Genomic DNA, 27,220 nt, shown 5'->3' with positions numbered 1-27,220 from the left:
CAAATACTAGTAATATGGCTCGTCCTGTTCGGACATTGCTTTCCTCAGGCTCAATGTTTTTTCTATTGATTTTGCATGATGTCCGAGTTCTGAAGTCATCCCAACGACTCGGGACTTTGCCGTGCTGTTTGTGTGCTTGGATCTAACAGTTTCGCTAAGGACAAATCCAGCAACGCATGAATCCATCAAATTTACAAGTGCACCAATGCTTACCTCAGTAGTGTTCCAAGTAGAACTTCTCAAACCTGTCAGATAAGAATTGGGATCAGGTAATGTCCATAAGTGGCCTTGCCGAATGCATAGAAAGTAGCATTAAAGCGAAAAGTCGTCAGAAAACATGATGAGTGGATATGGTACATAATGTACAAAGGTCGTCCGCCATCCAGCCCGTAATCAATAACTCCCGTCTCAGACCAGTATCACCTATTTAGAATTCCAGCCCTGCGACTTCAATTCTTGCACAGTCGCCGCGTCCTCCTTCTTGATCCGGGCAATTGTTTGATCTCGGTTGTATTCCATCACGCGCTTTTCCTTGAAGTATTTCACCTAAACAGCCAAAGCTTCATTAGTCCCAGCCCATAAGAAGACAACTGAAGCACACAAAAGGTAGCTTGATCTACCAGTGCCTTGCCCTCGAAAAGTCCAAGAGATGTTGCACGTACCCAAGTCGAGGAGCAGGCCGCTTCGAACTCTTCCACTTCCTTCGCGCACTTGCGTCGTGCCTCCTTGTCATCCTTGATGGCATCTAGGATATCATTCCGGTCCAGGCAGGCGAAGAAAAGGTCTCGGCCGTCCCAGCAGCGCTTGCGACTTCCTCGGTCCGGGGCGATGCGGCCGCCATCGGAAGCTTTGTTGCTCTCGCCAGAAGACCAGGGAAGCCACCCCATTTCGAAAGAAGATTATGTGGTCGGTATGGATCGTGTAGTTAATCGAGATAGGTAGTTGTCAGGAACACGTCTTGTGTAGCAAGGCGCAGAGGTCACGATGCTCGGAAGCGTGGAGCGCAGAGCGTAAGGTTGCAGGTCGTGGCTCCCGCGGACTCGGCAGCGCCAAGACTCTGCCTGTTGATCGTCACGGCCTCAACGCTGTCCGTCTCCCTTTTCCCACGACACTCACGACTGCTTACGCCCTATCGCTATCCCAGAACATAAACACTCCGTTTCCGTCGGGTTTGTACCCAAAATAAAGCGCATTTTTCCCAATACGCTCAACAGCCTTCGAATCCTGCGCCCAATCGCATGTTCGCTTCCGCCACGCTCGCCTGACTCGAGCGTTGCGCTCCTCTCCCACCAGCATCTCCTTCATTATAGACGGCTCAGTAAAGGTCCGCTGGCCTCCTAATTGATGGCCGGACGTCGGCGCCTCCAAGCAGGTTCGCGAACCGACCTCCCGCCGCTAAAGATCGTCCGAAAGATCATCGTACTTCAAATCGCCTATTATGCCTGCGCAACGGTACTCATCCTCTTCACGACAGTGGTGTACGGCACGCCATTCTCGTTGAATTTGGTCTTTGGCTGGGACTATCTACGCGGGGATACGACGGTGGGGTGGATGCTTGGACTTGTCTGGATGTTGAACTGTTTCATTAGGTGAGTCCACCTCGGCAGGTCGCCGAGTCTTCTTCCGACATTTCGACTCCTTTGCCTGACCGCTGTATTAAATAGCGTGATTTTCCTTCTTCTATTCGTCTCCCGGTCCAAGCTGGTTCCGGATTTCGCCCTCACGATTCACTTCTTGCACCTCGTCGCCACCACCCTTTATACCCACTCTCTTCCTTCAAACCTCCTCTGGTGGGGTCTACAAGGCGCCAGTGCCTCTATGATGATTTTTGTCGGTATGTGGGCTTGCCAGCACCGAGAACTCCGGCCGATCACCTTCACTGGGCTGGAAGGTAGCAGCCAGGCCGCATCCTCGCAGCAAACTGGCGGCAATGGTCAGCAGGAGTCAAGCTTTGGACGGGGTCGTGGGCGCGAGCGCAGTCTTCAGAATGAGTATGAAATGGATCAGCTGAAGGCGACCGGAGAGCACGCTGTATAAACACTTCATCTCGGCTTGACCTCTTAATGTCCTTTATCCCTGTTCTTTTCTATTTTGTTCTTTGGGTTGTAACTTTAAGGTATTTTCTTTTGTTGTCATGATCCCTGCTTCTGGTCAGCTGGGGTGCTTCTGCATTTCTTCTCATTTTTTGAATACCCTGCCACGGTTGCATACGTATAGATGGCGTTTGTCCTGGGCATGAGAAATGAATACTCATATTCGTTTGTCGATTACGTGGAGTGTTTGAATCAACTGGAGCTAGGTTCCATCAATGATACTCATTATTCAGAACTAGACGGAAAAGTAGATGTGGTGAACAAGTAGATAAGCAGGTACGACGTGGGATAGCATTTGGACATGCAAATTACCATAATTGGCTCTCAGGGAAGGCTTAAAACAGTTAATGGGATGCAAATCCTGGAGCTGAGACTCATCAGATATACCAAAACTGTAATTATGTGGATTAGTAGGATCCTGGGGCGGCGGGTTGTCAGGAAGCAGCGACTTGTTTATATCTACGACTAGTACCGAGTAGGAGCCCAAGGACAGTCCTTACTGAATCGTTTCCCCAGCGGCCCTCTTGGGCTCGAGACACAAAGGCTGTTCTTGTCCTTGGAGATCAGCGAATGATCAATCTTGGAAGTGTTTGCCTCGTTCAGGTTTGACCTGTGGGGAATCATTTTATTACCTTATTCAATAAGCGCTTATTCTACTAAAGCTGATTCTCGAGACTGTCAAGGATATTGCTGAGTCACCTGGATCCTTTTACTGGAGAACTCTTCCATTGCTCTCCTCGACGATCAATTCAAACTCAGGTTGGAACTCAGTATAGAGGTTGTGCTGTGAAGAGTAAATAAAGTTAGTAACTCTTGCATCAAGGTTCGTATCTGGCGAACTTACTGGGTTCTGAGCAACATCAGCAGTATATTTGGCTGCTTCGTCGCTGATAATTTTCTTGGGAATACCATTCGCGGCAGCTGCTTCAGCCATAAGTTGAGAGTGGCAAGCATTCTCGAGGAATGAGTATAGAATGGCCGCCTCATCCACCGTTCGACCGACAGTCAGAAGACTATAGCAGTTCCTCGTTAGAACAGTTTGCAACAGGGTTGTCAATGCTCGTTTGGACTTACCCATGGTTCTGAAGGATACATGCAATGTTATCCTTGCCAAGCGCGGCGGCAATTTGTCTTCCCTCCTCTTGTGATAGGGCAATGCCACCATGATCTTCGTAAACGCCCACACGGCCATACAAGTTGCATGCATCTGTCATTCGATCTTGTTAACTTATTTCTATCGGCATCCCAACAAGATGATCATACCTTGAGTGAGCATCTCGATAGGCTTTCCGAATGCACTCCATGTCTTGCCATGAATACCATGCGTGTGCGCTGCGGCAATGACATCCGGACGAGCCTTGTGAATTTCGGAATGGATCATGAAGCCAGCTTCATTGATGGGAATTTGGGCCCCACCCTCAGTGACATAACCCTCATCATCCACCAGAACCAGGTCTGAGGCCTTGATAGTGGAAAAGTGCTTGGCGAAGGGGTTCATCCAGAAGTGATCCTTCAGAATGGGGTCTGGTCACCACTAGTAAGTATAAATCGCATCAATCCTGGCTGCGGGAATTCGTCGCATACCTCGCATGGAGATGTGTCCGGAGACGCCCTCTCCATAGCCAAGTTTGCCAAAATAGCGAAAAGCAGCTGCCATGTGCTCTTTCATCCACTTCCGCTTTTCCAGCGGATCCGAGAACGTGGGAATTCCGCGCAACTTCAGGGTGCCGTTCCGGTTGCCTCGAGCCAAAGACTGGAAGCTAGCATCGCTGGCTGCCGGTTTGATCTGCTCTTCGCCGGCCAGGACGAACGAGCGTTCGGTTTGTTGAGCAGTAACCGTGGAGCTTGCCATGTTGGATGAACGAAAGGGTAAAACTAAGATATATGTTTTGGTTTCACGGGTGCTTGGATAACGAGACCTGATGTCGAAGGTCAGTTAGACTGGCAGTAGCGGAGTAGAGGAAGGAGACTGAAAGTATGCCCACCGTATCTTCTCGGCAATTTGCACGGGGAAATGTGAGTAAGGATCGCGGATTGTATCGAGGCCATGGCCTTATCTATGGGGGCCCCACCCCCCAAACCCCGCCTGGGTGTCATTGGAAGGCGGCGTGCTGTCGAAGAAAGGCGCGGACTATTTTCCGCTGACCACTAGCTAGACGATGATTGATGCAGTGCCCGGAATCTTACGATTGGAGAGCAAAACATCGCTCTTGATTGAGGAAAACGGGTGGCATCCTCAATCGCTCGTCGATGTGTTTGTTCATTGTGTTAGGTGCCAATTTGTGTAACCAGTTCGAGATTGTTTACATCTTGTATTTATATTTTTCTTATGAACTATAAATTCAAAAGGAGAATCGCTTTGATTTAAAGTGACGCGCTAGCGCTTTTTCTGAGATTTTAAGGAAATGCTGTTCATCGCCGCACTTGAAACTTGGATCTTCGAATCTATGGCCTCAGGTGTCAATAACGGCAACACGTGACTACTTTATCGGCGCCGTGTGGGATTATCGCGGAGCTCGCGACAGCTGTCTCTCTCCGTGAACTACATTTGACACTCTTTTCCGGTGCCAGGAAGAGTTGAGGGCAGACAAAACTTGTAAAATATCGCCCCATTGCCGTGCAAGTGTGTCAATTTGCCCTGAGCCTTCTGGCGACACTCTTACGGGGTTGATGCTGCAAAGCGTGCCTCGCCCGACTACAGTGCCCACCACATTTCTGCGCACTTCGATACAGATCTCAAGAACAGGCGCCTCGAGGCATTGAGCGCCATTTCGAACGATATATCTATTCACCATGGCGGAGGCAGAGCCGTCCTACATCGACTACGAGGCCTTTCTCGACCCCGACTTCTCACCGGCAGGCTTCGCCAATGCACTTGTACTCAGTACCAACAATGCAACAGACACGCCCCTGGATCTGTCAACGCCGCTCTCACGAGTACTGTTTGACCTTCAGGAGATCGACACTCATATCCATGCCCTGACTACAAAATCCGCCCTACCGCTATTAGCCCACACCCAAAATCAAACCGGAGCGGCGGACAATATCCTGAAAGAGACAGGAACGCAGATTGCCTCCGTGACACAGGGTTACGAGCGTTTGGAAAAGGAGGTGGTGCAAAAATGGAAGGCCGCGGACGAAACCCGCATCGCGGCCGAGAAGTCGTTGGCTACGGTTCGGCTGGCACGAGCTGTGTCGCGCTGTCTCGGGCTGGGCCGGCAGTTGGAGAGCCAAGTCGCAGAGATTCTGGGACGTGGAAGCGTTGGACAGACCAACACGTCCGGCGCCGAGGGAGCAGCGTCAACAACTGGTAAAGAGAGCTTTCGGGCGTTGGAGCGTGCAGCCTACACGATCCTGAGCCTGCGGCAGATGTTCGCGGCCACCTCCGAAGATGACGAGGGATATGGGCTGGACCGTGTGAAAGTTACTCGCACGTTGCGGAATGAGTTTGTAATCCCTGCCGAGAACATGATCAAGTCAAGGGCACAGCAGACCGTCAATCAGTTCTCGATATCAAGTTTGAGGGTCACCTCAAATGGCCAATCGTCCGTGTCGAGCTACAAGCAAGTTCGCGACGCAAAGTCACGACTGGCTACCGCCGCTGCGACTCTGTATCTCCTATCACCTATGCCGAAAGGGACCGTCTCTGCATCAGACTATAAGGCTGAGCTCCTCGTTTCGACCCTGCAGGGCTACATGCATACCGCCATAATGAGCTCCGTGAACACTCTTGCAAAGGCGCTATCGCAGCTACCCACGATGGACCGAGCGTTGGCAGATGTTTCCGCCCGGTGCCAGGACGTTGTCGCTCTCGAGTCCATTCTACGACACCTTCGTGCACCATCACATCCTCTCTTTGATTCGAGCAGCACCACTGTCGACCAGCCTCCTTCTGAATCCGAAACGGCAGCAGACCAGAGTAAGACTCATAATCTCTTGCAACCACTGCTTCGAAATCTCGACACTTCTTCGTTGCCGTCGTACTACTGGCGGTCCCTCGCCTCTTCGTTGAGCGGACGTGTCCAGGAGATTGTGAACCGCGGTGGCGTGTCTGCACGGACACTGCGGTCGAACCGGGACCGACTCAAGACGGAGATCAAGGAGTGTGTGCTTCGGTCCTCCCAGGCATCGGCCACTGGCGCGATGGCCGATAAGGGCCGATCGGGGACCGACCCCGTGAGCGTGGGCAACTGGGAACGGGAGGCTGCGGTGATGGTCAGCTCGGTTGTCGGACATTTAGGGCGTTGAACTACGCCGTCTAACAACTCTAATTGCTCCTATCTGGCCCTCTGCGTGGCGTGGATATGCTCGCAGGGACCATGGGGCGCAAAGATCTACAGCAGATCTCATATACATTTAACACAGTGCATAGATGTCACCGCAAGGTGGTGACAAACCAAATTTAATGAACCAACGCATAGCACATGTTGCGCAGTGCTCCCCTACACTAGTGTATCGCGCCTCTTCATATGTTTCCGTAAACGTTCCCGTCTCTTCCCAACCACCCGGATGTGATCCCTCGCTGATCAGTCCCCTCTCATGTAACTCTATCTTTTCAACCACGGTACACCCGATCTGGCAGCCGTGCACTACCCCAGGGAAAGAACATCGGCCAGGTCCCAGGTACCTGGCAGAAGGTAAACGTACCTTGGGAAATGGACGAGGTGACACCGGCAGGATAAGGCTTCAAGAACCAGTGGGAAGAAAAAGCTCCGGACTCGGAGATTTTACGGGGGAATGAGGAGTCATCTGACTGCTGCACGATGCACTGGGTGGCTTACTGGAATCATGTTTTGAAGGTGGCTGGGACCTGACCGCGCGCACTGCAGTTTGACTCGGGTTGCCTTGCTGTGCCATGTACAAATGCCCGCGGGCGCCAATCCTCAGCATCCGAGCGTGCCAGTGTTGTCGAGCTGGATGGGAGGCAGGAACCTGGCGATGGTACTAGCACTGGCACTGGCAGATGCCTGTCAAGGCGAGCCAGCATTCCGTCCGATCTCAAACCACGTGGGCCCTGCTGGCCTCTGGTAGCTGGCAGCTCCCAGCTCCCAGCTCCCCGCCTCGTTCGCCGTTCGGGAGGGTACCGAATAGCCTCATCTTCTGTGTCATGGTGCCGAGAATCAGGTCAGAGTGTCGTGACGAGTGCCCCGTGCACGCCGTACGTGGCCGGACCCTCCAGGTACGCATCGACACATCCTTCGACACGCTCAGGTACATGGATCCTCCCGGCTCGACATGCAGAGCGCGCGGCGTCATTGGCGGGGGCCAAATTCGACGAGGCCACGAGCGACAACTTGTCATCTGCAACTCTGCAAGTTGACCGCTTCAAAGGCGACCCTGCCACGACAGGATCGACTCAGCCCCGTCCCTGGCGTGTCCGAGTCAGGCCCAGGAACGAGCGGTTATACTCTAGTACAGACCCTAGGGTATAGTATAGTACCCTAAGTATAGGGGGTACGGATGTACTCCGTACTCCAGGTCTGCCGATCGCCACCAGTCGACGACGTCACTCGATCCACCCTGTCGATCGCGAGGCTTTCCACTAACCCACCTGGGCCGATTCGACATTCAAATTACTTGTGGTGCCTACTCGACTACTATTGTAATAAAACTATAGTAGAAGTAGTGCAATACATTGAGGGCTAGTATCAACGGGTCCTCACTGTCGCTCACGATGATTTCGGTTATCGATCAGCCCTGCAGCCCCTGCCTCTCACGTAGGTCTACGATGATCGGTACCTGGCTCTACCTGGCGCACTGGCCGCGGGCTCGGTGGTGGCGCCCTGCAGATGTACCTACAGGTACCCGCGAGGCCCTTTGATCCCAGCCGCGTTGCCGTTGTGGACTGCCTTGCCAATCAGCACCGGCCGTCTGCAGTGAACAGCCCCTCCCCCGAAGAGGGGCAGGGCGTTGATCTGCGCCTCGGGGCTATCTGCCGTCAAGTCACGTCTGCAATCCATAGATGATGAAGTCGTGGGGGACGATGTGTCTCAGCGTACGTGTATCCTACGACGCCTGCGCCAATCACCGTCCTGCATCCCACCTTTTTCCTTTCCAGACCCCTCCTCCCATGGCCTATGGCCTTCTCCCCGCTGGTGCGACTAGTTGGAAAGATCGAAAGTGGAAAAACAAGAGGAGGCGATGAGAGGAAAACAAGAAATGGCAGCACATCATCCCAGTTGCGGGTGGCGTCACAGATCCCAGTTGCCGTGCGCGCCGGCCTTTCCCCTCTTGCCTGTCTTTGCCCCCCTTCATTCAGCACCCAAGTCTGGGTCGCGAGGAGGTGCGGGCTGCAACGGACCATGACAACCGGGCAGGAAAAAACTCTCGGACGGCGGGAATAGAGTACATTAAAGTACTTGCGTACCGTGGACTCTCGTCCGCATATCGTCATGTGGAGGGCGACTATTGTGCGACCTGGGGGAGAAGTGTCGATCATCGATCTCATTGCGCGCAGTGCCGTTTGCAGACCAGGGGGAAGAAAAAAGAAAGTAAGCCGGTTTACACGGACGCAGGCACGGAGATGCTCTAACGGGCGAGTCGGTGCCCGCCGGGCCCTGAAGGTTTCGAAACAGCTGGACGTGCGGGGGAGGTTTTCGAGGAACCAGCTTTCGACCTTACATAGTGGATGTAGAGGAGGGAGATGCTGAGGAGGTCCAGATTTGAGGTCGGTACAAGTATACCTTACGGTACATACATGACTATTAATACTTTTATGAGTGTTGCTACCAGGCAGTCCCGATAGCCGACATGGGAGACCCCGCATCTCCAAAATCTATATAGAAATGGAGTATGGCACTGCTAGTAAGTAGTCAGAGTCCAGGATGGCAGGCTGGCCAGATCGTACCTCTTGTCCATGGACCTCGAGGCTCGAGCCAAACCCGTGCTGTGGCGTACAGCACACCCCTCCCAGTGCGACAGGGGGTCCGATGAGACTACACTAGCGTGGTGCACGGAGATTTTCATGTTCATTTTGCATTTGACCCTACGTCTTTCAAGTGTTTGAAAAAGGATCCAGACGGACCATTCGGAATGGCCAGGACCCCTACTGCGTAACGTGCAAGCGCGCAGAGTCTCGTATGACGGGGGCTTCGGAGGATGACCTGCAAGCGATACATCGGATGCAAGGGGGCCCGCATGGGTTTACTCCATTTACCCTGACCCTCTGCAGAGCATCGTACCAGGGACGATACGAAGTCAACGCGGTCTCGACCACCCTGTGGGCACCGAGCCAAACTCGCGCGGGCTCCACTGGGTGGTCAACGTCAAGGACTCTGTTCCCGCCGCCGTGGCTCGCGGGATCGGGGGTTCGAGGACCCTGGGGCATGAATCATCAGGTGCCTGGTGCCTCTATCTGCTTGGCTGATCTGCGTGCCAGGCTATACTTCCTCTAGTAGTAGTGTACTCGCAGTATCGTAGCAGCACGGCAGTATACTATGGATAAAACTAGTAGTATCCTAGTATCCAAGAAACAGGATGAGTGTCCCGAGAAAAAAGTCACGTATGTATTGAGGTAGGTACACACGCGATCTGGTGAAACGATGGCATCGGTAGTCCCGGAAGCCTCGAGTTCCTGGGATCTTCCGTCTGACTCGGCGTAAGCTGCTCGTTCGCCCCTCGCTTCCGATAAGCCTCTTCTCGTCGTCACCACTCCATCCCCAGGCTGGGTTCCTTTTCAATTCTTTCTTCTCCCACCAGGGCCCTCTCGGTGGCTTGCTCTCCTTATCTCCCTCCACATTAGATCGATCCCATCCTCCATCGGATCGTGATCTTTCCCTCACGCTGATTCCCAGCTACCTGCTCGCCTAGTTTCACCGGGCTCAGCTACGACATCCTGAAACCGCCTCCGGGCCCCCCCACCCTCGACGATCCCAACGATCCCAGTTTCTTCGCGTGGCGGTCTCCCTCGCAACGTGCCTCTTTCTCAAGAGATGCTCGCGATCGGCTAACGATCTTTTCCTTTTCCTCCCACATTTTTCCCCTCGCCAACCCTTGCGTCGCCACAACCTACGCTGCATTCCATTTCCGCCCCTCTAACCACCCCCCCCTCCTCCTCCGTTTGTGCCTGGCCTGGCCACCCCTCCTTTTTTGTCATCACAAAATAAAAAAAGAAAAAAAAAAGACCAAAAAAGAGAGGCAAGTAAGAGCCAACCTCCAACAATCGTACGTGTCCGAAATTCTCAAAGGGGGTCGTTCGTGTGTAGTTCGTCCGGTTACTGAGATTTTCTCTTGCGCAAATGTTCACAGTCAACTTCGCCATCCGCCTCCGCATCGCCTTCCCTTCCGAGTATTCCGGCCTGGCCCTGCGGATTCTTCGACACTTCCAACCGCTCAGAAACGAGAGACGCCCCGTTGGATCTGGGGTCATCAGTGAAACGGATCGGGTTACCGGCTTCGTGACCGCGGGAGGATAGGGTGGTTCTTTGCTGTCATTCGCCTCTGGCCCGCTCCGAAGCAGCGAGCCAGCTTGACATCACCCGCCTCCACCTCTTACGTCGCCGATCATGACTTCTTTCCTCCCCGTCAACAACTCGGCCACGACCGAAGAAATCGCCATGGACGGTGCGACCACCCCGCGTGCCCTGCCGAACGGCATCCCCGCCACCCCGGATAGATCGTCGACGACAGAGAAACCCCCGGACGCCGGGATCAACACCCTGGGGAGCGAAGACTCGGCGCGAGCGGTCTCCGGACACGCCAGGACCTCCTCAAATTCGGACGAGACGATGCACGGCGATTCCGAGGGAGAGTCAGAACACGAAGGGGAACCGGGCAGTGCGCCCCCATCGAAGAAGAAGAAGGGTCAGCGCTTCTTCTGTACCGACTTCCCACCTTGCAACCTCAGCTTCACCCGCAGCGAGCATCTCGCCCGACATATCCGTAAACATACCGGCGAACGCCCCTTCCAGTGTCACTGCTCACGGCGGTTCTCCCGGCTCGACAACCTCCGACAACATGCGCAGACCGTTCACGTGAATGAAGACATTCCCGGGGACTCGTTGGCCGCGACAGGCACCCGCTTTCAACGTCAGGTACGAACAGACCGGGTGCGTCCACCTGGACGGGCACGAGCCGGCACAGGAGGCAGCGCCGGCGGCGGCGGCCACAGCCGGGGCCACAGTCGGAATCTATCGACCTCGAGTATTACATCCACCACCTCGACATTCAGCCAACCCCCAGAGCTTCGGCGCAGACCTCCGCCTTTGATGATGGCCACCGACCCGACCGCACGAGCGCGAATGGGCCTGGACCCCATGGGCGAGCCTCCAAGTACGCCGCCAGGTCAGATGCGTGGCATTCCTGGTTCTGCAGCAACAGCCTCCCCATACACCCCTTCCAACGCTTTCTCTGCTGCAACGGGTAGCAGCCCACACTTCGCCTCCCCCATGTCCTCTGCGTCACACGGCTTTTGGGAGGGTAAGACAGCGGCCCGCCGGCTTTCGGTACCGACTAGTAGCAATCCATTTCTCGCACAGCATAGAAATGCGTATCCTCCGTCTTACGCCAACTCACCCGCTGGACCGCCTTACCCGAATGCAGCTGGAGTGTTTGCTAGCCCAACCAGCAGCAACTACCCAGCATCACGAGATGAGAGCACGATCAGCGCTGCGGAAGCTGAAATGCGCAGGCGAACCTGGCACCCGTCGACGTACCCAACATTTGGCCGCCCTAGTACGAGTGGTCTGAGCCAATATCATACACCCGACACCGTCCAACCCCAGTCTTATGGCGGGAACAACTCGGCAGAGCAGCCGCCGCGTTTGCCTGGAATCGAGAGCTTCGACAAGGTCGTCTCGCAACAGCGACCCTTGACCCCACCGACCCGCAAGTCGAGCCCGATGCAAATTGATAGTCAACACCGCCCACCTCCCCATTCCTCCAGCCACGGATTTAGCTCGGGATTCAACTATACCCAGCCATCGGTGCGTCCGGCGCCTCCAATTCCTGGCCCGGGCCATCGCCGTGGTCATGTCTCCTGGGATATGTCACTGCATACCAATCTCACGGGACTGGACATCCGTGATCGACGATCTTCCAGAGACGCATCGCAATGGAGCCAGCAGACCATTCAAGAGCTCCAGAACGTTTCCTCTCGCCCTTCCTCATCTTACCAACCGACGTTTGGCCCGACGGCGGAACGAAGCCCCGAGGAGCATCGAGGCCATGCACCCAGCCTCTCAACTGGAAGCCGGCCACCGGCCCATACTTCCCCGGAAGATTCCAGCAGCAGCGAAGGAGTTCATACCCCGTCGACGGCATCGGTTGAGTACCACCCGGCGATCGTGCACAGCAGCGGATATATTGAATCCCACGACTCCTCTCTACCGTCCGACCACCCTCAACCGGTAGGAACTCCTCTTCGAACGGACGGCCCACGCCTCGGTTGCTAATGCCGTCATAGATCTGTGATCGACCCGCCTCTCACGCCGACGGCTACCCGGGTCCCACCGAGCAAGAACCCCGATCGGACGCCTTTTCGGACACGTCCGCCCGCGATGCCGGTATGGGGCGGCTGGAGGCCCTGGTTGCCGTCGCGACCAGTGAAAATAAAGGAGCAGCCAAGCTGTTCCTGTAAATTGCCATGGTCATATCCGACAGTACAGCAGGACAAGAACTGTCTATATACTGTTTCATGATGCATCGACACCAAATACACTTGAATAGTTACATGCGGCACGGAACGGACCCATGTTTGGCATCCTGCTCTTGTCCATCTATACGCGACATTTGACTCGCTTCTCTCTCTCTTTCTCGCCGCCACCATCAGCGAAAAGAATCTCGAAGGCATAACCCACCATTCGCCTTCTTGTCATCTCTCTCTTTCTCTCTCTCTTTCCAGGGATCTCACGGTAGATCTGCTGACGATATGACGACTTGACGAATTTATACATGAAATGAAATCTCCTTGGATCTGCTTGGGAGTATTTTGTTGGTTTTGGTTAGGTTTGGTATTCTGGTTTTTCACTTTTGACTTTGATGTGCGCTTTCTCTTTTCCTCCTTCACGGTTGACGGTTCTCTGCTGCATGTCCTGGCGTTTCGAGCAGGAGCGTATGGATGGCATCGTGTGCATAACGATACCCCAGTCTCGCCGAACTGGACATTATCCACCCTACTCTTCCTCCCTGGTCGTGGCGTAGCTTCGATCGTTTCAACTCCCCAGTTGCCGTCTAGGTTGCTTCTCTCTTCTGCCTGTCCCATCTTCTTTTTGATCTGATCGGTGGTCTCTCCACGTCTACTTCGGTTCCAGTTCGATTGCCTTGTCTTATTACACCTTTTTACACCTTATGCGGTGGATCATGTCATGTCATGTTACCTACGGACTTTTTATCAGGACTTTATGATATAGGATGTTATAACCCAATATGACTGCCCATGCAATCTGCATTGGCCGCGAATTAGCCGTAGCTTAACGCATTTACCATGTAGTAGGACAGCTGTAGTGGGTTCATGTGAATATGTAGATGACGTTTACCCCGCAAAGAACAATCAGGATCGCCCCGGACTCATACCCGCATCGCCCATCACAGCTACACTTTAAATCCGCCAAGGGCCATGGGAAAATCGAGGCCCGAAGCAAGCTCGAGAAGAACGCTTAGCAAAGGACCGTGGTTCGTCCAAGCAATGAAAAGCGGAAACTTCAAGTACGCGGCGACCATGACCGGCCGATGACGTCGACGCTGGTCTCGATTTGGCATGGAGCCGCCCTGGTTGCGTTGCGGCGAGCTTGCTTAGTGCGGAGTCAATTGTCGAACTGCGAGAAGGGAAGAGAGGCAATGAGATCGATCTCAGTAGGATTCGAAGGTATTGAATAATTGGAGAAGCTGCCGCATAGCTTAATGGATTGACTCGATTTATTCGACGTATCACAAAGGTGCCTGCATCGCTCGTGCCGGCCGACGAAAGTATCCGGCCGAAACGAGGATACGAACGAACTCGGCACGACAGACGTCATAGTCTGGTGACTGCGACCGGCCTTTAAAAGAAGGAACCCCGTACGACCGTCCTCCAATTCTTCTCTACAAAGTATTCGTACCTGACTCCTTGCACCTCTCCTCCAAATCTCTACCATCATGTCGAAGAACCGAACCGGTCTCTATCTGGGTCTCGCCGCTGCCGGCGCTGGCGGGTACTACCTCTACCGTGCGGGCGGCGATGTCCGAGGCGCGAAGAAGGAGATGAAGTGTATGTCGTCCAATTCGGTCGCTTGTTCCATGATTTATGTCTTGTGCCGTGTGAATGTATTGACTAACATGCTGCGCTCAGTTGATGCCGAGAAGGCGCGCGAGAAGCTGCCCATGGGCAAGGACGCCGAACAGAAGGGCGCAGAGGTCGGAAAGGAAGCCGGTGCCCAAGTCGACGAAGCTGTACGGTCTACCCCATTTCTTTTCATCATTTACTCTTTTCCCATCTGCTTCCTGCTTGCGTTATGGTGGCACGACTGCCATGTCCATGCTTCCCGCTCCTGATGTTCTATGATGTATGCCAAATAGTGGAGACCACGCTAACAAGCTGGTTAACTTGCAGATCAACAACGCCCGTTCCAAGTTCAAGCTGGACGAGCGCATCCCCGAGGCCGCGCAGGATGGCAAGGAGAAGCTCGATGGATTCCGTCAAGATGCCCGCGACAAGATCAACAGCACTGTCGACCAGGTGGATCGGACCGTGGAGCAAAAGGCCGGCGAGGCGAAGGGAACCGTCTCGGGCTGGTTCGACAGGAAGAAATAGAGATCAGTACATAATCTCTGCTGGAGTCGAGAAGGTACTTCGGTATTCACTCACCCCTGTATTGAGGGATGGGTTTTGGAACGTCACTCTAGTTTCATAATAATGGCGCATGACTATGAATGAATCATCTTATACATCAACGAGATCAATCCGTCTAACTACAGAGCTTGAATGCATTTTAAGCCAGACCAGTGGAACTCTGAAGGAAGGAATGAAACCGACAAATACTCCGGAATGGTCAATATCGGCTTCCGGCTATATAGCGTCAAATCCAGATTCCCCCCACCACAGGCACCGTAAGTTTTTGCAACAAACGTGGCCCCGCCTGGTTGACTTGCAGCAACGGGGCCAATTGATCGAGCAGGCCAGACTTATCACTAGCTCGGTCAGACTAAAGCCCGTGCAGTCGAGGGACCATCCCCGTGGCGCATTCCGATACCAGGCCATCACCATAGTGACGAGAATGCCACCCCACGGGAACTGTTCCTTATAAAATTAGTTTATTTTACTTTGCGATTCCCAAGTCTCTTGTGATTTCCAAAACAAATTTACTGTCGAGATTTATTCTTTTCAAATTGTCGAGAACGAAGTTGCTACGCGACGTGTCACTCATTAAGCCTAATCGGGACAAGCGTGTTTCCACACGCGCCGACGCGTCTCAGGCACTGCGCGCCCTGTTAACACGGCCTTCTTTTCCGATTTCCTCTCCACAGTTGAGCTTTCCTCATTCTACCTCACCTTTTAATACTGCCATTTGGTATCTCTTACTCTGCTTATCATTCACAGTCTCCAATCGCAGGTCGCAATTTCCTGATTTCCCCGAAATCCGACCCCTGGAGCGACAAGACAAGAAAAAACTGCAGTCGCGATGCCGTGCACCGCCAGAGCGCCCTGCCTTCCCCAGGCTCAACCAGGGATCTCAGCCTTTGGCCGGGCAACGAAAGCCAGTGTCCCCGCGCCATTGACCACGAAGAAAGCTGCGACCCTCCCGGTTTCTCCATCCAAAAAGCGAAAACTGCAAGAGATTGAAAATGTCGACACCACCAACCGGCAACCACCAACGGAGGAAGCCGAGACCCCTCCAAGTCTCTGAAGCTTAGCGAACTCTCTGTCAACTCGCCTCGCAGCGGCCACTTTGCTACTTCCAAGCGGACGCCCAGTCGTCGAACTCGTGTTTCAGCCAAAATCCCCGAGTCGCCCTCCACCCCCGGCACCCCTTCGAAGCAGCGCACCCTCAACTTCCAAAAAGTCATTCCCGAGCCGAAACTCGCTCCTCGCTCTAAATGTATCACCGAATTTGTTGATCTCCACTCCGCTTTCGTTCAAGCCCTCTTCATCCACGCGGCCCACAATGGCCCCTCAACTCCTGCCGACCTCAGAGAATTCCTTCCCAGCGTCACCCGGATTTGGAAGAAGCGCAAAGTGCAGCCCAAGGATCTGCAGCGCCTCGTCTGGGTCTGGGAGCGCAGCCTGAAAGCTAAAGAAGTCTCGTATCGTCTGGCAAATTACGGTCTCGGAAAAGTTTGTCTTGAGCGAGTGGTGGTGGTGCAGGCGGATGAGCAGCCTTCCGCCCTGCAAGATGCTTTTGAGCAATCGTTTGACCTCATCTGGGAACAAACCGAAGAGTCCCTGAAGGATGCCAAGGAAGAAGATCGCCCCGCTTTGTTTCTCGAGACTCTGGGCCTCGCTACTATCCACGAATCGCTCGCCCCCTTTTCCGCGTTCCAGAAAGGCCAGCAGCGTCTGCAGGACCTGAGAGGAGGTGTGATCCGAATGAAGACCGAGATGATGCGTGCCGAGACACAAAATACTGGTCCCAAGACTCTGGCTGCCACCAACAATCGCCGACAGAGTCTCTTGGACCGTATTAAGAATAAGGAGCTCCGCCAATCCAAACTCCCTCCTCCTCCGACCAAGAAAGAAATGGTACGCCGAGCTGCGGCCGAGCGTGTGGAGGAAGTTGCGAACATCCTGGCACTTCTCCGCCCCGCTGGATATGTCGGCACTGGTATCAAAGCTATGCTTGCGAATCAACGCAAGCCTTTCAAGCTTGAGACCATGGTCGAGCATGTGCGTGACTCTGTCCGCAATCCCATTCCAAGAGAGGAAGTTGAGGCGTGCATTGAGATTTTGGCGGATACCCGCGTGGCCGGACACTGGGTGAACCTCGTGACAGTCAACGAGATGCGCTCAGTTGTGTTGAAATCCTGCAAGGATATTGCGGCTAAGGAGCTTGTGGCCAAGGTTGCCCAATTGAAGGTAGACTGGGAGAAGACAGGTTCTTGCACACCCGGGTCTGTCCTGACAGGCATTTGAAAGGATTCTTTATGATTGAATCACATATCCTATAATTATCACCGCAGAGCTGGTCTCGAGACGGTTCTGCATCAGCGTTGTGCTTGATACCCTGTACTTTAGCACCTCATGTTATACCCTCTACCATTAGAGGCTTTAGCCATTAGACTCGAAGAATATCCCTAGGTAATATTACGAATAATCAGAAAACCGCAGGCTTCATTTGTAGATTGGTGCCTAGGGCAATGCATCGCTGTGCTGCAGTATGGGCCGGCCACTAATTGGTAAGCACTTAACGCGCGACGCGCTCCACACGTGACACGCGTCGGGACGTATCTCGACTGCAGCGACATTCCCTAAAGCTGCAAGTTGGTGATTACATTGCCTTTGCTGCTATTGCTTGCAAAATCACTGGCACGATGTCTTCTCGACCTGATCTGAAGGTAAACTTCTCTGATTCCTTGCTAAGTCAATCCCAGGGGACGGTGGCTAACCACTCTTCCTGAAACCGCAGGTTGACGACGAAGTCGGTTTCATTCGCTTCTACAAATCCCTCCCCGAAACCGATAACAATGAGATGATCCGTGTATTTGACCGTGGGGATTGGTACTCCTCTCACGGCGCCGATGCCGAATTCATCGCGCGCACCGTGTACAAGACGACTTCTGTGCTCCGCAACCTTGGCCGAAGCGAAACCGGCGGCCTTCCCTCCGTCACCATGAGCATTACGGTTTTCCGCAACTTCCTCCGCGAGGCTCTATTTAGATTGAATAAGCGCATAGAGATCTGGGCTTCTGGTGGCACAGGCAAGGGTAACTGGAAGCTGGCCAAGCAGGCTAGTCCCGGTAACCTGCAAGATGTCGAGGAAGAGCTCGGCAGTGTGGGAGCATTGTCTATGGATTCAGCACCTATTATTCTCGCTGTGAAAATTTCAGCCCGCGCTTCCGAGGCTAGGAACATTGGTGTGTGCTTTGCGGATGCCAGTGTGCGTGAGCTTGGTGTGAGTGAGTTCCTGGATAACGATGTGTATTCCAACTTCGAGTCTCTGGTCATCCAGCTCGGCGTCAAGGAATGTTTGATTCAAATGGACACTACACGGAAAGATGTTGAGCTGGGCAAGATCCGCGCTATTGCCGACAGCTGTGGAATTGCCATCTCTGAGCGGCCCGCCGCCGACTATGGGACCCGGGATATCGAGCAAGATCTTACGCGCTTGCTACGTGATGAGCGATCGGCCGGTACTATTCCCCAGACAGAACTTAAGCTTGCTATGGGATCTGCTGCTGCCCTGATCAAGTACCTCGGTGTCATGAGCGACGCGACCAACTTCGGTCAGTACCAGCTTTATCAACATGACTTATCCCAATATATGAAGCTTGACGCTTCTGCTCTCCGCGCATTGAACCTTATGCCTGGTCCCAGAGATGGATCTAAGAGCATGAGCTTGTTCGGTTTGTTGAATCACTGCAAAACTCCCGTCGGAAGTCGTCTGTTAGCGCAGTGGCTGAAGCAGCCATTGATGGATCTCGCCTCGATTGAGCAGCGCCAGCAGCTGGTCGAGGCGTTTGTGGTCAACACAGAGTTGCGACAGACGATGCAAGAAGAGCATCTCCGTGCTATTCCTGATTTGTACCGACTTGCCAAACGCTTCCAGAGGAAGCATGCGAACCTGGAGGATGTTGTTCGCGTGTACCAGGTGGCAATCCGTTTGCCTGGATTCGTCAATACCCTGAACGATGTGATGGATGAGCAGTACCAAGGGCCTCTGGAAGCGGAATATACCACCAAGATTAGTGCCCATTCAGACAGCTTGGTCAAGCTGGAAGAAATGGTGGAGACCACTGTTGACTTGGATGCTCTGGAAAACCACGAATTCATCATCAAACCTGAATTCGACGAAGGTCTTCGAGTCATCCGCAAGAAACTCGACAAGTTGCGATACGATATGGATATGGAGCACCGCCGTGTGGCGAAGGACTTGAACCAAGACATGGAAAAGAAGCTGTTCATGGAAAACCACCGTGTGCACGGCTGGTGCTTCCGTCTTACTCGTACTGAGGCAGGCTGCATTCGCAACAAGAAGGGATACCAAGAGTGCTCGACCCAGAAGAATGGTGTCTATTTCACCAACTCGACTATGCAGTCCCTCCGCCGGGAGCACGACCAGCTGTCTTCCAATTACAACCGCACCCAGACTGGTCTTGTAAATGAGGTCGTCAATGTTGCCGCCTCTTACTGCCCCGTTCTTGAACAACTTGCCGGTGTTTTGGCTCACCTCGATGTCATTGTGAGCTTTGCCCATGCATCCGTCCATGCTCCTTCAGGATATGTTCGTCCCAAGATGCACCCCCGTGGTACAGGCAACACCGTCCTGAAGGAGGCCCGTCACCCGTGTATGGAAATGCAAGATGACATCTCATTTATCACCAACGATGTCTCCTTGGTCCGCGACGAATCGTCATTCCTCATTATCACCGGTCCAAACATGGGCGGAAAGTCCACATATATCCGTCAAATTGGCGTTATCGCGCTGATGGCCCAGACTGGCTGCTTCGTGCCCTGCACAGAGGCCGAATTGACCATCTTTGACTGTATCCTGGCCCGTGTGGGTGCTAGCGACTCTCAGTTGAAGGGCGTGTCTACATTCATGGCTGAAATGCTCGAGACCGCCAACATTCTCAAGTCTGCCACCTCCGAATCTCTGATCATCATCGATGAACTTGGTCGTGGAACCAGTACCTACGACGGCTTCGGTCTTGCCTGGGCCATCTCTGAGCACATCGTCACTGAAATTCGCTGCTTCGGTCTCTTTGCGACTCATTTCCACGAACTTACCGCGTTGGCGGATCGATACCAGAAGGCCGTGAAGAACCTGCATGTCGTGGCGTTCATTGGCGATGGCACTGAAGCTGCAGCTGTAGCTGAGGATGAAGCTGAAAAGAAGAAGCGACAAGTCACCTTGCTCTACCGAGTTGAACCTGGTATTTGCGACCAGTCATTCGGTATCCACGTCGCGGAACTTGTTCGCTTCCCTGAAAAGGTCGTGAACATGGCCCGTCAAAAGGCAGAGGAGCTGGAGGACTTCACCTCGGCAAATCCCGAGAATGCAGAGAAAGAGCAGCCTGCTCCTTCGCTGGATAAATACTCGCAGGAAGAGGTGGAAGAAGGCAGTGCTCTCCTGAAAGAGATGCTTGTGAAATGGAAGGCAGAGACTGAGGGCAAGGACCTCTCTTCGGACCAGAAGCGGCAGATTATGCGTGACTTGGTGCAAGCAGATAGTAAGCTCCAGGCGAACAAAGTGTTCCAGGGCATCAAGTCTCTATAAAGGTGGGGACGAGGCTGTCCGATTGAGTATGGCGTTTAGGCAGGGACCACTTGGAAAAAGGCATTGAATGAGACATTCCCACATTACCTATTTCGGGATCATGGTAGCACTATTGTTTGAAATTCAATCATTCTCTAGCTTTTTTCTCTGCAAGCGGTGATTTCAACACCATTATACCCTATCTACTACGAAGACTGCCCGTTGGGGGAGTCTGGGCCAGTCACGTGGGCAACCCTAATGGACCTAGACGTAACGCGCAGCGACAGCGGGTGTGGTCGGCGTCCGCCGTCGTTGTCCCTGTCCCTCGTTCTGTTGAAGCTCCGCAGACCAGAGTATCCCACTCTACTCTCGTCACGTCGCGTCTTCGAGTCGCTCACCACACACAGCTTCCATCAGAACCCCAACCACTTCCCGACATCTTCCCAGCTATGCGCGCGAACTAAAACGCGGAACCGCTTGAAGCACCCTGATTCATGCACCCCTTTTCCATCCTCACCCTTGGGATCTTTGTCGCGGGCTACATCACCGCCAGGTGGGATCTTGTGACCCGCCTGTACGAATTGGCCATCTTTGCGTGGGATCACGGAGTCGTGGTAAGTATTGTCGTGGTCGTTTCAGGGCGGCCCCTCCGTTCCCGCTTGAAGCTTGGCTATGCGCGCCGTTGAATGCCAGAAAAGCTAACCATGTTCCTGAATTCTAGACACGAACGCTAAAGGGATTTGTATTCTTGTCCTTTTTCTTTTTCCTCCTCGTCCTACCGATCAACCACATCGCTTCGAAAGAGGGTAATCAGGTAAGCTCACACCGCTCGCAATCGCTCCAACGCCGAAGGAATGCCTCGAGAACTGCGAGGACATACAGGGACAAAGTAACGTAAGACTGATCTCACTGGCTTCCAACAGCACCCTCGCCACGTGAACCTCGGCGTCTCCGCCAGAGAACAGTTACGACGTCGCGGCTCCTTCTAAGGGTTGAGTGGAGGATGACAACATGCTGATGAGCGATGGATTGCTGCGGGTATTCTGGCCATATGATCTCCCGCGATCATCTTCGCCGGGAGTAATAGTGGGATGGCGAAATTCGGAGCTCGACTTGTTTATCTTGACCGTCTTGGAAGATGTTGAGGTGCGTGGCCATTAATCTCAATCGTCGTATGCTCCTGCAGCCAACGCTAATTTCTTCCTCGCCGAATAGCCTCGAAATGTTGACAATGCGCTTCGTGCGGGCATACTCTTTCGAAATAGCCCGCATCCAATCGTTCGAATCTTTACCCTCTGCGGACGATCTCAGATGCATGTTCTCGGCTCCACGAATTCGCGCACTCCGCCGACGTCATTTAATCCCTCCCATCTCTATCTCGATACACACCCGTCAATGAAAGCGCCACAAATATACTGCCCGGCGGATGCCAACCTGTCGGTTCAGGTCATAATGTACCATCGCCCGCATCCGACGCGCATGGAGTACATGTCATTAGACCCCATTTCACTTGCGTTGGGTGATAAGGTCGCAACAACGGGAAAGGGCGGTTCGCTATCAGAAAAAATCGAGTCGGAGGAAGAAAAAGAAAAAGCACGAGCTGGAGTCCTGGTTGAGAAATTGAAGCTCCACACTGTTGTCAAGCACATTCCGTCGCAGAAGGAACAGGCTCTTCCGCTTATCATCAACCAGGTCAACTGTGCCTACGAGATGGCGCAGTTGATGCACAAAAACAGTCATCTCATTGGGATCCGCGCAAAGCGAAGCATGAGTGTTGGAGAGCGTGTAGTGGAATCCGCTACAACCTTATGGGGTTTCATTGTGCTCTGCATTGCTCATGTTTTCTGGCAATGGATATGGCCCGTCGTCACTCGGCTCTTCGTCATCGGTCTTGTGGGACACCGATCTATCGCAGAGATTGTTCTACAGGTCCTGGAGTGGCGAGCTCGTCCAGACGCTGCCGCTATCAAAGATATCTCAGCGACAGCTCAGCAAGTTGATATACGACTACAGCAATTTTGCTACTGGCCTATTCAATATGTCAAATTGCGCCAGCGGAAGGACAACTGGGAAAGTGTGACAACCAGCCACCCGGATTACATTCGATTCTATAACAGCCTTTGGCTTGTTGCCAATGATGTGATCATCGGCATTGCTCTTGGGTCCTATATTATCGATAACGCAAACTGGGTGGCTTCGCAAATCAACACCATTTTGACCGGTTGGACAGTGGAAGGCTTACAGCGGACTATATCCTGGCTGATGGACTGGCCTGCGGGCTTGAAGCTGAACAATGAGCTTGCGGCTTTTCTGGGTGACCTATTCCTGTGGGTCATCGAAAACTGGGCAGCTTGCATTGCCAACCTTCAGCCCTACCTCCCGGCTGTCATCTACATTGTCGGTTGTTCCAGTTTCGCGGGGGCCAGTATGCCCATCGCGCTCTTCTCTGATCTCCTTTCGATCCTGACCATCCACATCTACTCCTTCTACATTGCCTCTGCGCGCATCTTCAACTGGCAGCTTACGATCATCATCTCACTTTTCCATCTTTTCCGCGGGAAGAAGCGAAACGTCCTGCGCAACCGAATCGATTCATGCGATTATGACCTCGACCAACTCCTACTGGGCACTATCCTGTTCACAGTGCTCTTCTTCCTCTTACCCACTGTCATTGTCTTTTATTTGACATTCGCTTCGGCCCGCATGTTAATCATCTCTATGAAAGCTGGCCTGGATACCTGGCTTGCATTTCTGAATCACTTCCCGCTATTTGCCTTGATGCTGCGCGTCAAAGACTCGAGACGACTTCCCGGTGGTATCCGGTTTGAACTGAAAGATGAACTGGACAAACAGGCTGCGAATCCAGCTTCTTCTACCGTGTCCTACATTCATTTCGAGGTTAGTATTATCTGAAGACTTTCCATTTTCGAGAAGTGAAGTTGCTAATTTTGTTAATATCCAGTCTATCCCTTTGCCACTTCGTGCCATGTTCGACCAGTACTTCCAGCTCGGCCATCGACTTCGCAAACATTATCTGGCGCCCCGCGTCATCTTCTGTCTTGTTACCGGCCGCTTCGTGCCACCTATCCATCGTCGCAACCTATACAGTATGCAGTACAGCATGCTTCCAGCACGTCGTGCTGGGATGGCAGACGTCTGGGCGATGCTTACGCAGCCGAAGAAGAGCAGTAGTGGCAGTGGCGGCTCCGGGCCAATAATGGTTGGAGGCATCGGGGGTCTGGGCGGACCAGTACCTAAGGTGCCGCCTAATTTTGGACAGAACGATCCTCGGAGAAGGGGCCATCGGTGATGTCAAGTCTTAGCAATAATACCCTAGTAGAAAGCATTGCATTGAGCATTTTATTAATGGATTGCGTTCATCCATGTGAATGAACGAGGCTTAGTTCCTGGTACACTCATTTAAGGCCGACCAGTAAATTTGAGATGTTTGGAATATGTCATGTAGACCGATGATAGTATGAACAGAAGGATGCCAAATGCAAAAACGTCGCATTTGATGCCGCTATTACCGTTTGCGCTTGGTTGATTGAAAAGAAACCTGCTCTGCAAATTCGAAACAAAGAAAGCGTAGAGATGCTTGAGGGGAGATGTAACGCAAGCTCAAGTCCAATCATGACTTTTTGAGAAACTCCGCATCAGTCTCACTACTGCCCTTTCGAGCATCCTCTAGCATGGTATCAATGCCCCTTTCCTTGAGGACTTTCTGCTCATCCAATCAAGATGGTTATTTACTGACCATCGATGAGACAAAGAATAGATGCAGCACTCACGTTAAGGCATGTCTTGTACTTTGTGAACAGCTCCTCGCATTCATTTGAGGTGGTGTTGCCACGCAGGTATTCTAGTTCGTTGTCAGCTTTATGTTTGTCATAAATGGGCTCCCGTAACAGGACAAAGTATGACATACTCTCACTGTACCATTTGAGAAAGCAAGTATCGTATTTTCTGCCAAGATTCGTGTTAGTTGAAACCGTTTGTCTATGGTGATGCATGTCCAGGCATGACGTGGACGTCAGCATACTCTTTGATTTCGTTGCATTCAGGGGCAATAGAGGCAGCCATTTCAAATAATAGTGTGCTGCCAGTCACAAAGTGCTTCCTCTCTTCAATGCTGGACTTGCAGGCGAGCTGTTTGTATGGAGAACAAGACGGTTGGAGGTGGAGGAAAAGACGAGCACATGGGAGTGGCCAATGAGATGTCTGCCTCTGTGGGTAAGGCGGTGAGCCACTTTTCTTCCTACTTTTTTTGGAGCTGATCCGATCTTCAAGTTTTTGTCTGGAACTTTCATTTCGCAAACTCGTTTCGCCTTCGATCGGAGCTTTGCCATGGAGTCCGCAGAGTTTCCTCAGTTTCAGGAGAAGCTGTCGTCCAATCTAGTTCAGGTGACTCGTACCGTTGGCCAACTGGCTGCAGAGGACCTGAACTTCCAGCGCACCTCCGGCGCGGACTTTGCAGATTCGCTTGACGAACAGAGCGACCGGATCCTTACTTTGGTTTCGGCCGTCCTCAAAGCTGCGACTGCTGGGTCGGATCTCGCCAACCCGGCCTTGCCTAATGAGGACTCATTGGAAGACAACTGGCGCGGCGTGGTGGACGTGATTGATTCATTGCTGGAGAAGACGGATGCGTGTTTGGATGAGTTCACCGGCGTGATCAAGCGACTGAGCCCATCGCACGAGGAGCAACCCGCCGCTCCCAAGAAAGAATCGAAGTTTTTTCCGAGTATCTATGACAATGGACCGTCGAAGATCCCGAAGCCGCAACTGAAGTTCCCTCGCAAGCCCGACAATTCGGGACAGACTCCGTTCTACCCTCTCTTGCAAACCAAACCGAATGCCAGGATCCCCTTGGACCAGACCCTGTCAAACCCCAAAAAATTCGACGGCAAGCTTGGATGGCCCCACCCTTACGAGGACGAGATTCGCGCCTCCCAATACCCCAAACGTACCTACGAAACCTCCCCTCCAGTCGATTACCTACCGTTCGACACTACGACAGCTACATTTGTGGATAGTGTGGATGGTGTCAAGGCCATGCTCTCAGAGTTGAAGGCTGCGAAAGAGATTGCCGTTGATCTGGAACACCACGACGTCCACTCCTACCATGGCTTGGTGTCGCTGATGCAAATCAGCACCCGGGAGAAGGACTGGGTAGTCGATACTCTCCAGCCATGGAGAGAAGAACTTCAAATGCTGAATGAGGTCTTTACGGACCCCAAGATTCTGAAGGTGTTTCACGGTGCTGCCATGGATATTGTCTGGCTGCAGCGCGATCTCGGCTTGTACGTTGTTGGCCTGTTCGACACTTTCCATGCTGCATCTGCTCTCGGCTACCCGAAACGAAGCTTGAAAATTCTTCTACAAAAGTTCGTCAACTTTGAAGCCGACAAACGCTATCAAACGGCCGACTGGCGCATTCGCCCTCTTACGGATGAAATGTTCAACTACGCCCGGTCTGATACCCACTATCTACTCTACATCTACGACTGTCTACGAAACGAACTTATTGCGTCGTCGGAGCCGAATAACAGTCTTGTTGACTACGTTCTCGAACACTCCAAAAACGAAGCCCTGCAGCGATACGAGCGCCCCGTCTATGACGCAGAAAAAGGACAAGGGCCAGGAGGCTGGTATGATCTGCTTTCACGGAATGCGGGAGTCCTTTCCAAAGAGCAATTTGCTGTATTCAAGGCCATTCACCAATGGCGCGATGAGGTTGCTCGAGAGGAGGACGAAGGCTGGCAGTGCGTCTTCCCCAAGGCCATTCTCTTCAAGGTTGCCTACACCATGCCTCTCGACATTGGGTCACTGTACCGAACGCTGGCCCCCGTGACTCCCCTCACCAAAGCCCGCGCTGGCAGTCTTTTAGAAACCATCAAGGCGGCCAAGGCCGCTGGTGTCAACGGGCCAGAGTGGCGCGATGTACCAGCACCTCCGAGACGGCCACGCGCCTTACCTGTGAACACGGAGGATGTCGCAGTCCCCAATGCCGGGCGCCTCGAGACATCTCAGTTTTGGGGCAACACCCTTGGCGTGCAGGAACAGCGAGCCCCTCTTTCACACGCCCTGGTCGCAGCAGCTGAGGCGCTTCGAATCTCCATTCCCTTGCCGCGTATGCCTGCCGCTGCCTCTGATACTCGCGAGAAGTTCGGCGCCGCTCCGTTTCCCCCCGCTGCGTCTGTCACCGCTGCCCCTGCCTCTGCCCCTGCTCCTGCCCTGGCACCGACACCGGCACCAGCTCCCAAGGCAGAGGAGGAGAAGAATGTCTTCACCGTCAAAGAACTTGGTGGCCCTCGCAAGCGCAAGGTTACTCCGGTCGAATCTTCAGCGCCAGCAGCGTCCGCTGCGGATGACTATGAAGAGAAATTGAGGGAGAAGAAGGAACACAAAAAGGCGCGCAAGGAAGAAAAGAAGGCCGCGAAGGCTGCTGCCAAGACCCAAGCTGCGGAGGCTGTGCCATTTGATTACAACGCTGCGACATCGGTCCTCAATGCTCCATCCACAGCTGTTCCGGGTGCTTCCAAGCCTACGAAGGCATTCAACCCTTACGCCAAGGCGCTGGAAGCGCCCTCGGGTGTGCGCAAGCAAAAGAAGGAGATTCCCGGAAAGTCTCTCACTTTCCGGGACTAGGGATGGTCTCCTGTCATCTTTTGTTCTTGGAAACATCAAAGCATCTTCGGGGTTTGGGCTGGTTACATTGGCTTTCAGTTTTCTTTCCTTTTTGTTTTCTAATTGTTAAATTACAAGCATAGCGATACCCATGCGTCATTGGGAGGCTCC

The 27,220-nt window shown here is 53.1% G+C and overlaps 13 protein-coding genes across 13 annotated transcripts; 8 read left to right on the top strand and 5 right to left on the bottom strand.

The window, feature by feature from the left end:
* Positions 1 to 423: 423 nt before the first annotated feature.
* N7532_004237 (cytochrome c oxidase subunit 6B family protein) lies at positions 424 to 887 on the bottom strand (the record flags this gene model as incomplete). The annotated part of the gene is made up of 2 exons (XM_056616731.1): positions 424 to 546; positions 663 to 887. The coding sequence occupies 2 exons, from the start codon at positions 885 to 887 to the stop codon at positions 424 to 426; spliced, it is 348 nt and encodes a 115-aa protein (XP_056477088.1).
* A 235-nt stretch (positions 888 to 1,122) lies between these two features.
* Positions 1,123 to 1,305, bottom strand: N7532_004236 (uncharacterized protein; the record flags this gene model as incomplete). Its single annotated transcript, XM_056616730.1, has 1 exon — positions 1,123 to 1,305. The coding sequence occupies one exon, from the start codon at positions 1,303 to 1,305 to the stop codon at positions 1,123 to 1,125; it is 183 nt and encodes a 60-aa protein (XP_056477087.1).
* Positions 1,306 to 1,344: 39 nt separating this feature from the next.
* Positions 1,345 to 2,037, top strand: N7532_004235 (protein SYS1; the record flags this gene model as incomplete). Its single annotated transcript, XM_056616729.1, has 2 exons — positions 1,345 to 1,589; positions 1,665 to 2,037. The coding sequence occupies 2 exons, from the start codon at positions 1,345 to 1,347 to the stop codon at positions 2,035 to 2,037; spliced, it is 618 nt and encodes a 205-aa protein (XP_056477086.1).
* A 765-nt stretch (positions 2,038 to 2,802) lies between these two features.
* On the bottom strand, positions 2,803 to 3,945 carry N7532_004234 (class II aldolase/adducin domain protein; the record flags this gene model as incomplete). The annotated part of the gene is made up of 5 exons (XM_056616728.1): positions 2,803 to 2,877; positions 2,938 to 3,106; positions 3,168 to 3,300; positions 3,357 to 3,617; positions 3,678 to 3,945. 5 exons carry the CDS (start codon positions 3,943 to 3,945, stop codon positions 2,803 to 2,805), a joined length of 906 nt encoding a protein of 301 aa, XP_056477085.1.
* A 941-nt stretch (positions 3,946 to 4,886) lies between these two features.
* N7532_004233 (putative Golgi transport complex component Cog5) lies at positions 4,887 to 6,341 on the top strand (the record flags this gene model as incomplete). Its single annotated transcript, XM_056616727.1, has 1 exon — positions 4,887 to 6,341. One exon carries the CDS (start codon positions 4,887 to 4,889, stop codon positions 6,339 to 6,341), a length of 1,455 nt encoding a protein of 484 aa, XP_056477084.1.
* A 750-nt stretch (positions 6,342 to 7,091) lies between these two features.
* N7532_004232 (uncharacterized protein) lies at positions 7,092 to 7,349 on the bottom strand (the record flags this gene model as incomplete). The annotated part of the gene is made up of 1 exon (XM_056616726.1): positions 7,092 to 7,349. One exon carries the CDS (start codon positions 7,347 to 7,349, stop codon positions 7,092 to 7,094), a length of 258 nt encoding a protein of 85 aa, XP_056477083.1.
* A 3,248-nt stretch (positions 7,350 to 10,597) lies between these two features.
* N7532_004231 (C2H2-type zinc finger protein) lies at positions 10,598 to 12,669 on the top strand (the record flags this gene model as incomplete). Its single annotated transcript, XM_056616725.1, has 2 exons — positions 10,598 to 12,439; positions 12,496 to 12,669. The coding sequence occupies 2 exons, from the start codon at positions 10,598 to 10,600 to the stop codon at positions 12,667 to 12,669; spliced, it is 2,016 nt and encodes a 671-aa protein (XP_056477082.1).
* A 1,496-nt stretch (positions 12,670 to 14,165) lies between these two features.
* Positions 14,166 to 14,820, top strand: N7532_004230 (uncharacterized protein; the record flags this gene model as incomplete). Its single annotated transcript, XM_056616724.1, has 3 exons — positions 14,166 to 14,277; positions 14,359 to 14,459; positions 14,620 to 14,820. The coding sequence occupies 3 exons, from the start codon at positions 14,166 to 14,168 to the stop codon at positions 14,818 to 14,820; spliced, it is 414 nt and encodes a 137-aa protein (XP_056477081.1).
* An 868-nt stretch (positions 14,821 to 15,688) lies between these two features.
* On the top strand, positions 15,689 to 17,136 carry N7532_004229 (DNA replication factor Cdt1 C-terminal domain-containing protein; the record flags this gene model as incomplete). Its single annotated transcript, XM_056616723.1, has 2 exons — positions 15,689 to 15,853; positions 15,907 to 17,136. 2 exons carry the CDS (start codon positions 15,689 to 15,691, stop codon positions 17,134 to 17,136), a joined length of 1,395 nt encoding a protein of 464 aa, XP_056477080.1.
* A 398-nt stretch (positions 17,137 to 17,534) lies between these two features.
* N7532_004228 (mismatch repair ATPase MSH2) lies at positions 17,535 to 20,440 on the top strand (the record flags this gene model as incomplete). The annotated part of the gene is made up of 2 exons (XM_056616722.1): positions 17,535 to 17,558; positions 17,630 to 20,440. The coding sequence occupies 2 exons, from the start codon at positions 17,535 to 17,537 to the stop codon at positions 20,438 to 20,440; spliced, it is 2,835 nt and encodes a 944-aa protein (XP_056477079.1).
* Positions 20,441 to 20,913: 473 nt separating this feature from the next.
* Positions 20,914 to 23,729, top strand: N7532_004227 (phosphatidylinositol N-acetylglucosaminyltransferase; the record flags this gene model as incomplete). The annotated part of the gene is made up of 5 exons (XM_056616721.1): positions 20,914 to 21,033; positions 21,141 to 21,233; positions 21,422 to 21,565; positions 21,635 to 23,317; positions 23,382 to 23,729. The coding sequence occupies 5 exons, from the start codon at positions 20,914 to 20,916 to the stop codon at positions 23,727 to 23,729; spliced, it is 2,388 nt and encodes a 795-aa protein (XP_056477078.1).
* Positions 23,730 to 24,050: 321 nt separating this feature from the next.
* Positions 24,051 to 24,502, bottom strand: N7532_004226 (uncharacterized protein; the record flags this gene model as incomplete). Its single annotated transcript, XM_056616720.1, has 4 exons — positions 24,051 to 24,143; positions 24,211 to 24,281; positions 24,348 to 24,385; positions 24,462 to 24,502. The coding sequence occupies 4 exons, from the start codon at positions 24,500 to 24,502 to the stop codon at positions 24,051 to 24,053; spliced, it is 243 nt and encodes an 80-aa protein (XP_056477077.1).
* Positions 24,503 to 24,766: 264 nt separating this feature from the next.
* N7532_004225 (exosome nuclease subunit RRP6) lies at positions 24,767 to 27,070 on the top strand (the record flags this gene model as incomplete). Its single annotated transcript, XM_056616719.1, has 1 exon — positions 24,767 to 27,070. The coding sequence occupies one exon, from the start codon at positions 24,767 to 24,769 to the stop codon at positions 27,068 to 27,070; it is 2,304 nt and encodes a 767-aa protein (XP_056477076.1).
* Positions 27,071 to 27,220: the final 150 nt, after the last annotated feature.

The sequence above is a fragment of the Penicillium argentinense genome, assembly GCF_028826775.1.
Source record: "Penicillium argentinense strain IBT 30761 chromosome Unknown utg000004l_segment0_segment0, whole genome shotgun sequence".
Taxonomy (NCBI): Eukaryota; Fungi; Ascomycota; class Eurotiomycetes; order Eurotiales; family Aspergillaceae; genus Penicillium; species Penicillium argentinense.
This window is presented reverse-complemented; position numbering and strand designations above follow the sequence as displayed.